Genomic DNA, 12,142 nt, shown 5'->3' with positions numbered 1-12,142 from the left:
ATATATATATATTCTTTTTAGTTCTCATTTTACTTTCTTACACAAATGCAGTTGGTTGACCAATGTCCAGTGTCATTGTATATTTGAACATTTTTATTTCTCTTTAATTTAACCTCACTGTCTGAAATATGTATTATAAAGCAGTCGTGGTTTCTTTGTTTTGGCATTCAAAACGTAAGTTCAGAAAAAAATAAAACAAGAACTTCACTTATTTACATGTAGCTAAAAACAAACAAACAATAACAAAAAAAAAAAACTCAAGGATAGTAATAATTGGATTTTTTTTCCGATCCTTGAATATTTGCTTAATTTGTTTACGTTTTGTTCAAGTGTGCAAAAGTTAAACTTGATGTGAGAGAGTTTGATAGTAAATGTGAGAGAGTTTGATAATAAGTGTAAGAGAGTTTGATAGTAAATGTGAGAGAGTTTGAAAGTAAATGTGAGAGAGTTTGATAGTAAATGTGAGAGCAAGTTTGAATTTTGGCCTATAGGGCCTCTCATAAAACCAGGCTTTGGAAGTATGAGATCTGTAACTAAGTGGGGTGAGAAAAGTGGCAACTTTATAATATTAAAATGCAAAATTAAAACTGGATTATTTGGGTTATTTGATCTTTACTAGTTTGACAACAGAAATCCTGTATGGAAATGAAATGGGTACTGTAGAATCAGAACAACTGAAATGCCTTGACTTTAGAATTTGCTGACTATACTTGCTTACTTTAAGTAAACTTTACATAATCTCTAGGCTTTTGATTAGATATTAACAGATGGTGCTGTGTGCCTCAGCATGAAAATTATTTTAATCAAACTAAATTATTTTACATGATGAGTTAGCTCCCTTATTAATCCTGCTCCTGTGAGGATGACAATAAAGATGAAAGGTCTCGCCACCTAATTTGTAGACCTAAAAACTACACAGTTTTCAAAGATATAAATGACAGCCCTGTAAATGCAAGATATTTAATGGAACTCAGCTTGAGTTAACATTTCATAAAGTTTTCATGCTGCACTCTTGTTATTTTGCCTTAAATGACAACTACTACGAACAGAAAATGTGGGATCATTAGCGGGCCTAATTTTCCCACAGTTAACTTTCTCTAAATTACGGAAGCGTAGAGCTTCCACTTGACATGAAATTATTTTTGAACTGGATATAGTTATAACGAGAAAACTATCTCGTTATAATGAGAAAACTGTCTCGTTATAACGGGAAAACTATCTTGTAAAAAGGAGAAAACTATCTTGTAAAAACAAGAAAATATCTTGTTATACCAAGATAACCATCTCGTTATAACATGTTATGATTTCTTCTGGTTTGTCACTTTCACGGAAGTTTATTGCCTGGATGGCGTGATGGAGAACCCGACTGAGTCTTACTAAATGCCTTTTTACTGAACCACTATATAAAAAAAATGAACAGAACTATTTGGGTTTGTGCTCAGATGTTGCAGCTAGCAGCACTTAATAATACTCACTCTCTAATCTGAACTTGGCCCCTATTATTTCAAAAATATTATTCAGTACTAACTTGTCACTTTTTAGTCTAGAAATGTGTTCCTCTTTCAGATTTCTTCTTCATAAAAAGGCATAGTGAGACTCAGTTGTGTTCTCCATCACAACATCCAGGCAATAAACTTCCATGAAAGTGACAAAGCAGAAGAAACCACAACATGTTATAACGAGATGGTTATTTTGATATAACAAGATAGTTTTCTTGTTTTTACAAGATAGTTTTCTCGTTATAACGAAATCCAGTTTCAAAATTATTTCATGTCATGTGGCAGCTCTACGCTTCCATACTAAATGGTCTCAGATCAGCAAACTAATTGAATATTTTAACCAGCTTCAATATTTGGTGTGTAAAAAAAACTATAATTTTCTGCTTTTCTTTTTTGGTTTTTAATGAACCTTCCTCTGTCCTGACATCTGCTCCAATATGAGGAAAAATGGCCAGTCAGCTTCTAACCGTCACTGAAGTGCAGAATAGAAGCACTATATGTGGTCTAAAAGCAGCATGCAGTCGTCACTGAGGAAATGGAAAATAAAAGCCAGCTAGAACTCCTCACAGATGGGCTGGTGGAACACATCTCAAGTAGGACATTGCTGCTAAGAATACCAGCATCAGTAATAGCTGGAGTACACAGTGGTGGCTTACTGAGAAGAAACCAGAACCATCTTTCTTTGTGACGCTGGTTGATAAAGCTGCGATACGTTCGTGGGGAATTTATAAACCACTTAGGAGGTTCTGTATTGGGACTACCCTTTGGAGAAATATGAATGTGGCCTACTTTGTGACCCACTTTTCAGGACATCCTCACTTTCTCATTTTGGTTCTTGTTTACTCTAAGTTTTAGACCATTTTTAATCAATACACAACAAAGGTCATCTCAAGACACTGTATAAAAAACATCCATATACATTTAAAAATGCCAGTCGGTTTATTTTTAATGATCTTTGCAATTTCTTTGTTTTGTAACTGTGAACAAAATATTGGCTTTACTGACTCAGGCTTACAGGCTCATATTGACAGTTTGACTATGATTAAAAACTATCACCTTAAGACCAGCTTGTTTTGTACTTAGAATGTGAGCATGTAATGGCTACTGAAAAATCAGATTAATTTTGTGTTAAAATCAAGGCCAGGCTTTTAAATGAAGTGTTTTTGGAACAGGAGATCTTTTTCAGGCAGTTTATGTGTTAGGTGGCCAGACATGAATGGTTTTCTTTTTATAAGCATCAACTGGCATTTAGGATGCTTCAGCAGCCCAAACAGAATTTGAAGAGGATGAAAGTCAAAATCAAATCTACTGTACTCTTTTTGTCTGCACTTGAAAAATGCTTTTGCCCAACTTAATTTTAAGGAGCATCAATTTTTTTTCAGTTCAGCCAATTGTCTCCAGAAAACAAAGAAGTGCAAATGTTCTAAAAGCACATTTCAACATAAAAGGAGTATTCTAGAAAGAATAGAATAGAATAGAATAGAATAGAATAGAATAGAATAGAATAGAATAGAAATAGAAATAGCCTTTATTGTCCCACAGAGGGAAAATTCAGGTGTCACAGCAGCATCAGTGCAGAGGTTCGCACACTAGTTACTTTTCCAACTACATTGAAAAAAATAACTTGTAAAATTTACTTGAAAAAATCCTCATAACAATGTGCACTAACGTTTATTAAGTAAATTTAAATGCAACAAATTCAAGTAATATTTACTCATTATTATCTAGTAAAGTTACTAAGAATATAGATAAAGATTTGTGAATAAATCAGGTAAATTTTACGAATCGTTAATTATATTCTTAGTAACTTTTACTAGATAATGAGTAAATATTACTTGAATTTGTAGCATTTAAATTAACTTAACAAAAGTCTTGCAAATTGTTACAAGGATTTTTCAAGTAAATCTTTCAAGTTCATTATAATAGTGCACATGCATCAAGCACAATATTATCATGACACCTCACAGCTACAGAGAGGTGTAGCTTTTGTTGTAGTTCAAGATTTCACCACCAGGTGGCAGTTTTGAAGAACCTTTATTGGATTCTTCTTCATGAACAACACAAACAAAGGGAAACTCACAGGTCTTATTAATGACTACCACTCTAACTTATGGTTACTTCTGCTGAACGGTTTAACACAAGTTAACAAATAATGAACACAAATTAGAGTAACACAACAGACTAATCGCTGAAAGAACAATGTTAACCAATTCCCCAAAACGATTTAACAACAACAAACATGAATCCTACCCACAATCCTCCACTGCAGTCACATGACAAACAGCCAGTCTGAGCTTGCACTGCTAACATTCACCAGCTACATTATGCCATCAAACCATTGCACACCAACAAATGTATTCAAGCAAAAGAAACCAGACAACTTATGTTTTATTTRGACCATGTCTTGTCCTCTCCTTGAAAAGTGAAGCGAGGGAATGAGGAACAGCAGCCTTTGTGTGCATGTGCCCTCAGTTTTAGCCCAGAAGAGTAGAATTTACTTAATATATTCATGTTTATGTGCTGTTCAGAAAAAGCACTTCAATATTACTGGTAAAATAATATTAGCATTTACTTTTTTTGTGCAGTAATATTAATATATAATTTAATGTGTATTGTTTATTTAGTAAATTCTAGTAGTTTAGAGATTTTGAATTTTTTTGTAAAACTTAAAAAGAACAATTAAATGAATGTTACTACACCCCAAAATTTTGTTTTATCAGTGTATAGATAGCACACACAAAACAAAACTAACAATGATTAGCCATGATACAACTACTACTAATAAAAATATAATATAAAGAATTGTGCAAGAATAGAAAACGATGTTTTATTTCAGAATCTGACATTAGGCATCAGAAATTGTCTGTTTTCGTGCAAAACAATCTCAACAGACAAATATTCTAAAAGCATATTTTACCCATAATTGTTAGATAAACTAGCAAACTGGATACAGAATGGTTATTGAAACTCTTTTTTTTTTTTGTAATTACATGGTTGTCTAAATGTTTTATTAGAACTGATTGTATAATTTAAACACTTTTAGTCTCAAGTCTCTGTTGTGGCTGTTTTGTTGGTTTGTAGCTAAAAAGTTTGAGTACCCCTGATTATCCCATTAGTCACTGGAATTTCCCTGAACGCTTCCCTTTTATCAGCTGACCCCACTTTACCTTCTGAATCCACAGTTCAAAAGCTCTGCTTTAATCCAACAAAACAGTTCAACTATGCAACCAGTAAGGGTAGGTGATAAATAAAAAATGCAGCCGTACATCATAAATGATAAATTGTCCTTCAGGATAACACTTAACAGGCATGTCCCCCTCTTGCAACAAAGCGTTGCATTTATTACACACTCTCTTTGTGTGTCCTCACATTCCTACAACTCCACACCGACAAAAACTGTCAGAAGAGTTTTGGTTGGTGCAAATGGAATTAAAAAAATGTCTGAATTAAAAAAAAAAAAAACAGACAAAAGCAAAGTTCAACCTGCTCCCAAACAAACAGGACAGTATTGGATAATGCTGTGGACAAGTGCTTTGGTGTCAGCTTTTTTCTTGTTTTCTACATCTTTGCAGTCTGACCTATCCAAACCCTACTATCAGCAGCTGAAACTGCAAAGTTACATTTTTTTAATTAATTGCACTTCGTTCTATCTTAACCCACTGCTGCTGTTATGTAGTTAATTCAGCAGAAATGCTCCACTATTTAGGAGAACAACTGCAGTGATAATCATGATAGTGCTGCTGTGTTTGTCACATTACAAATAAAAAAATAACTATATGTGACCTATCATATTGAAATGAGGATTAAGTCAAATTTGGTCAAAACGACCCAATTACATTTTCAGATTCTTGGCTTTAAAAGCTACATTTTGACACCTGGATCATTCTGATATCTTAATTAAATCCATATATATGACCTAATTTGTCTCGTTGGTTACAATAAAACATAAATATTTGGCCTGAATCCTAATTTTATGTCATTTTAATGAGGAATTTTTGATGTCCTTATGAAGAGGAAACCACAAATTATATTTGAATATTGAGATTTCCCAGCTAAAAAGAAACAAAACTTTGCTAACTCACAGGGAAAATCTCTAAATTTTAAGGCGTTTTTCCTCAAAATCAGTTTTTTTTTGTTGCTACTGCTCAAAAAAAGTGCTTCAAAATTTTGTTTCATTATTATATTTCAGACAGTCTTTTAAATGCTATTGTATTATATTTTGACAAAATGCAATTTTTGTTAACATTTAAGTCAAAACACTATGTTTGCCTATTTCTCCATATACCACTTTTGGACTTAATCCTCGTTTCGATGTGATAGGTCACATATATTCAATAAATGAGATTTAAAAAAAATCATCCCTGTTTATGATGAGGACATAAAACTCAGCACTGTCATGGGCGCCCGTGTTCATCATTTGTCCATCAAGTTGAGTACTGTCACTCTGGAGAATCAAGCTGTCTGTCTGTTTTGGCACTCCAAATATAGCAATCTTTTCCAAATATGACATTGTGAGGAGAGACATGTGTGAGGATCTTTGGTTTCATAATCCATAATCCACAATACAGATGGTATCAAGAAATAAGGAACTAAAAGAAACAAGAAGAAAGGGTGAACCCTACCACACACTAGAAGAATTCAATAATAATTTCTAACAACATAGCCCATGTCTTCAGGGAATATCATGACTATTAAATGGTATCATTTTAAAGCTGAAAAATAGTTTCAATTTGACAGACACGTTAGTCAGAGGTAGTGATGAGAAGTGACAAAGAGGTTTCAGTTAAACAGATGGTCCTCAAGCTTGCCCTTCAGTTTTTAGCTCTGCAAAGTCAGCTAACAGGAACTATCTGGCGTATTAAATCACTGTCATCCTAGCTTGTACTTGCATGGACAGGGATCATTAAACCAACAGTTTGTCAGCATTTTTACTGGTTCAAATTTAAAAAAAAATACAAGTTCACATATTACAACACAAAAAAGGAATACAATTTAGGAAAGGTAGCATGAAAACAACATTTTTCTATAAAATTAAATATTGGTTAATTGGTTTGTAAAGTGCCTGATAATAAAAAGTAGAACTAAGATCATTGAAACCTTTGGAGTTTCAATGTGTCAGATTCTCATTTGATCATTTTATCATTGGGGACACTGCTTGTCTGTTCAGTGTCCTCTCTTGTCTTATCACTGATAGTTTTGATTTGTTCTTCAGCTGCATGACTAAATCCCTGACCTCTGTCAGCAAACCTCTGATTGCCTGAGAGGCTGTCAGCAGTTCAGGCAGGTTTGCTTTGGACACAGTCTGTTCACCTGTTCCATTTCATAAGGATGAAAACACTTCATAGTTTTTCTTTTTTCCTGGCAGGCTTGTTACGTTTGCTTGAAGATAGATTGATGTTGTGCTCATAAAAAAGCTCTTCTGCACTGATGACAACCTGACTATTCATCTTCTGCCATTGATTTTTCCTGCTCAGTGTCTGCCACAACAAGCTTTGTTCACAATTAACTAGCTGAGTGCAAAATAATTCCAAGAAGCCACCCAGTGTTTTCTTTATTTTATTTTTTCTGTTCCATCCATCCATCCATCCATCCATCCATCCATCCATCCATCCATCCATCCATCCATCCATCCATCCATCCATCCATCCATCCATCCATACATCCATATTGTATTATTATCGCTCACTGCCAAAGAGGTTATACTGTTTTTGTGTATGTGTGTATAAACAGCATGTTTTGCAACCAGCCTAAATCCTAAGGACTGAATTATTCTTTCCTAATTAACTAACTGGTTTCCTGAAACTTGGCAACTTATATGATCACAAAAATAAATAAATAAGTGAAAATTCAAGGCCAGTTGTGCAACACAGATGACTCAACAGAATAGCTGGAACGAAAAGATATTGCCGACTCGCCTGCAACTCAGATGGTGAATCGAGCTGAAAAATGAGCCCTATTATAACGTGTGACACTGGTGAAACACTGCAGGTTGCTATTCTTTTTGGACCAAAATAAAAGCCTGTACCTTCTTCTTTTCTTTTCAGACGATGGAAAGTTGTCATTTGACGAGTTCAACGCCTACTTTGCTGATGGAATCCTGACTACTGAGGAGCTGCAGGAGCTCTTCTTCTCCATAGATAACCGACAGAATAAGTGAGTTTCTGTAATTTGATATCTTTGATAAAGAAGATGAATTGGTATATTTATCAGCAAATCAGTAGTCAGAGGCTATGATATCTCACAGTTTGAGGAACTTTTTCAGTAAAAATAAAAAACCCAGAAGCTAAACTCCAGCTGGATGAACTAAAAACAGCCTCAACTATCTGAACTTAAAAATAATTATAACCTCAACAGCCACATCAAAAACTCACTCCTCTGAAATTGCAATCAAAGAAATCAGCCCGAGGGTGGGTGCAGGAATCAGTCTCTGCAGAGAACAGTTAACTCACCACAGCCGTGGAGGGGAAAAAATAAGCTTTTTCTCCCCTGTTGGGTCAAACAGGAGGCGGCGGATTTAAGTTTTCATTCTTTTTCATGAGCCAGTTTTCTTTATTTTCCCTGGTTGTTTCAAAATTTGCATTCATGAGACCATTTTAGTGACTTTTCTCTTTGCTCACCTCTTTGTAACACTGGAATTCTAAACAAGGTGTTCAGCTTCAGCTGTAAAATTGTGTGCGTAAGCTCAGAGAAAACCTATAAAGCAACATGTCCTGATGCATCTCAGTAATCCAGGTAGAAAAAAATCAAAAAGAAAAAAATAAGTAGGTCCTCTGGATGGGTTCTTCTTTAGTGAAAAGTTTCATCTCTCCTCCAAGAGACCTCTTCAGTCTGATGAGTTTCAGGTGAACTCAGCCTTATAAACACTGCCTCCACATGGACAAACAGGTTAGTCACATGCAAAAGAGGGCCATCGCCTAACAATAGGCTTGATTAGCTCTATTGTTCATAGAGGGTCATGTGCCCCATCACCTGACTTATTGGTTTGGATGCTGTGGTTCTTAGGTGTCGTGTCGTGTATGTAGTGAATGCAGGCGGGGCTCAAAGTCCCCTTGTTTTTGTCTCTCTTTCCCTCTTTGTGTTGGTATCATTGGGGCCCTGATTCACACCTTTTGCTCACAGGGGGCTGAGTCATACTTGRAATAACAGCGATGTAGGAGGAGGACAACTGGACACGAAGGCCTCCACCTCTGTTTAATGATGGACATTTTTTCTTCACAAAGATGGCTTCCTTTACTCCTTTCTCAAACCACCGTTCCTCTCTATCAAGGATAAGAACATCTTCATTCCTGAAAGAGTGACCGCTGGCCTGTAGATGAGTGTAAACTGCAGAGTCCTGACCCAACGATGTAGCTCGTCTGTGCTGGCTCATTCTTTTGAACAGTGGCTGTTTTGTTTCCTCAACGTGTGACTGATCACAGTCCTCCTGACACTTAACAGCATATACTATATTACTCTGTTTTTGCCTGGGAACTGGATCTTTGGGGTGAACTAATCTTTGTTGCAATGTTTTTTGGGGTTTGAAAGCCACTGGGACGTCGTGTTTGGAGAATAAACCTCTTGGTTTCTCTGAAACTCCCGCCACATATGGAATGACGACTGGTTTGGGTCTGGGTTTAGGGTCTTCATTTTCAGCTGGTTGTTGGCTGGAATCCAGTTTGGGTTTGTCTGCTCGGTCACTCTTTCAGGGAAGAAGATGTTCTCATCCTTGATGGAGAAGAATGTTGGTTTGACACAACACAAAGCGGAGGAAAAAAGACGGGGGACAAGGGGACGTTGAGCCCCGTCTGCATTCACTACATACACAAAACACGACAAGAACCACAGCATCCAAACCAATAAGTCAGGTGATGGGGCACATGACCCTCTATGAACAATAGAGCTAATCAAGCCTATTGTTAGGTGATGGCCCTCTTTTGCATGTGACTAACCTGTTTGTCTATGTGGAGGCAGTGCTTATAAGGCTGAGTTCACCTGAAACTNGTTTCACTAAAGAAGAACCCATCCAGAGGACCTACTATTTTTTTCTTTTTGACCTATAAAGCAACCATTATGAGAACTGTCATGCAAAAGCATGTGCACTGTTTATGCATCAGTCCATTGTGAGAATCATGGAGTTCAACTGCAGAAACGACTCTTTCAACAAGGGCAAATTAATATTAATGTATTTCATTTATTTATTAATTTTTGTCTTTAGCAAAAAATCTTATTCCATAGATTTTAATAACACTTCCAGAAAGTAATAATTGGAAGAACCTCTGATTAACCTTTGGAATCAACATGATTATAGGATTAAAATAGCTAATTGTGTTGGAAGCCTGCTACGGAGATGGGAAGACTTAATGAACAGTGGATGCTTTGTTTGTTGCTTCCTACACCTACACCTGAGCTTTATTAGAAAAAAAGGAAAATATTTAAAAGCATATGTCTCCTTTAAAGAAAATGGGAAGCTTTTTTATATAATAAGGGAGCTGTTCAAAATGTGATACAAAAAGCTGTTACATAAGGTTGACTAACTATAGTGACTACTAAAGCAACTAACTGATTTTCCCCAGTGAATAGCCCGTGTGGACAGAAATATAATTGGTCTTTAAGGTTTCAGGGCTGCAGTTTTGTGTGTGTGTCCTCCTCTGGATGTTACCACACTAGTCTGGCTGATAAAAGCCAAAAGGATCTCTCAAGCAGAAATGAAGAGCAGCTCGTCTTTGAATCTCCCTAATTAACTTTCCTCATTTATCTCCTCTTGTGTTCTGCCCTGCAGCAATCTGGACACTGACAAGCTATCAGGTTGGTGGAAGACTGCTTTGTTTGATTTAATGTGATGTGTCAAAAACATGAATTCCTGCAGGGCATTTTTTTGGCAATCTCACAGGCATCGGTGCTTGAGATGGTGTCAAGAAGCAGACACTGTTTATTTTGCAAAGAGGAAGCTGGTTCAATATTTGCAATGTATGCTATGCTTACCCATCCCAGTTCTAGTGGTCTCTTGATGTTTACAGATACAACATTAGTGTCAAATTAGTCTATTTTCATCGCTAGGAGGAAGACATTTGGAGAGTTTGGAGGGTTTGATCATGCTATAATGCACTAGAAATGAAAAAAAAAAAAACACGCCAGCCCTGTTGATTCAATCAGATGATCTGAATAAGTCAGATGTCCTGAATAAAGTAAATTGGGTCACAGACTGGTAAATACCAGCTTTGCCCAGAATAAAACCTTTGCATAATTGATCAAATGGGAATGGCTTCTTTTCCATTTGACACACAAAAAAGTTGTCAGTTTTCCACAGCAGAATGTTTTTTTTTTTTTCATCTCAGGTCTCTGAACATGTATCATTCATGGAGCTCTGTTCCGTTAACAAAGTATCCTATAATGCCAATATTGAATTCAGTAAAGTATAAATATGAAAGTTGAAGGACTCTAAGTGGATTTATCAACCTCTGATGTGTTTCTCCATTAGATTGAAATTTCATTAAAATCTAATACTTCCACCTCAGTCTGCTGATAAATAAAAGCAGTTATAGCTCTTTGTTTGGAAGATAATCTCACTTATCAAGATTTGATTTTATTGGGATCCATCAATGCAGCATGGATGAGTTTTCAGTGTAACTTACAGTCTTTTTTTCCCCCTATTAAGATTACTTTTCTCAGCACCTCGGGGAATATCTAAATGTTCTTTCGGCTCTGGAGAGCCTGAATATTGCCATTTTGAAAGCGATGGATAAAACCAAACAGGTAAGACTTTGGAAGAATAGTGATGCTAGTTTTCCTTTGAAAAGGTGTGTTGTGAACTGTTTGACTTAATCTAAAATAAACTTTGTCCTAAGCTGTGTTTGTGGGAATTAAAGAAAGCCACAAAGAAGTCCAACAAGTACAAAACTTCTGGGTGGTGTTATATCCCAGTTCTACAGAAAATTATCATTTTTTATGATAAATGTGTTTAATCAGTATTCCCAGTGATGAAAATTTAGTGCTACTAAAATGTTTTTAAAAATGACAACTTAATGAGTTGTCTTAAAATGACCACACAATCCCTGCATTATCATTTATTAATTTATTAACAAATTAAAGCCACATTAATGTGACTAAAAGCCTATTTTTTGGTATTTCCGGGGAACATTTTCAGATCTCTGTTTCCTCCCTGCAGCCCAGCATCTCTCGTGCTCCCTGCTGCTGAAACTGCTGCTCCGTCTGCTGCAGATGGACAAAGATGCTGATTAGTATTACAGCCGGTGGCTCCAATACAATCTGTCCACCTCTCTTCAAAGGGTCCAGCAGCTCCTGATTGTGCTCAGTTCATTATAATTCAACCTCCAAAGAATTGTTTCCACTTCAGACATCTGGATTATACCTTACTTATGACATTTTTTTAAAAAAAGTAAACATTCAAGCTGAGAATCGGATTTTTAATAACCTCTAACTTGTGCAAGTATGAGGCTGCTGCAGCAAGATCACTTCATTTAACAGAACCGTTGAACACATTTTATACAAGATTTAACACTGTGTCTTAATTTAAAGAGGAAAAAACTACTATTTTGCATATTCTTAATGGCTTTAAATTTAATATGGATTTGTTTATTTGTTTATTCATTCATTAATTCATAAGTTCTGGAGGCCCAACATTTTTTTCTCAGGTCTCCATAAGT

General features: G+C 35.8%; 1 protein-coding gene across 1 annotated transcript in view; it reads left to right on the top strand.

Moving 5' to 3' along the window:
• Nucleotides 1-12,142, top strand: part of necab3 (N-terminal EF-hand calcium binding protein 3) — a gene marked incomplete in the record, with an annotated part of 45,547 nt that overhangs the window by 13,873 nt on the left and 19,532 nt on the right. The window contains 3 exon segments of the mRNA XM_014008608.1: nucleotides 7,544-7,652; nucleotides 10,258-10,283; nucleotides 11,134-11,231. Of these exon segments, the coding sequence (XP_013864062.1) occupies nucleotides 7,544-7,652; nucleotides 10,258-10,283; nucleotides 11,134-11,231 (233 nt within the window).

Source organism: Austrofundulus limnaeus, unplaced genomic scaffold (assembly GCF_001266775.1).
Source record: "Austrofundulus limnaeus strain Quisiro unplaced genomic scaffold, Austrofundulus_limnaeus-1.0 Scaffold51, whole genome shotgun sequence".
NCBI classification, from domain to species: Eukaryota; Metazoa; Chordata; class Actinopteri; order Cyprinodontiformes; family Rivulidae; genus Austrofundulus; species Austrofundulus limnaeus.
The sequence above is the reverse complement of the archived record's forward strand: the minus strand, read 5'-3'. Positions and strand labels throughout refer to the sequence as shown.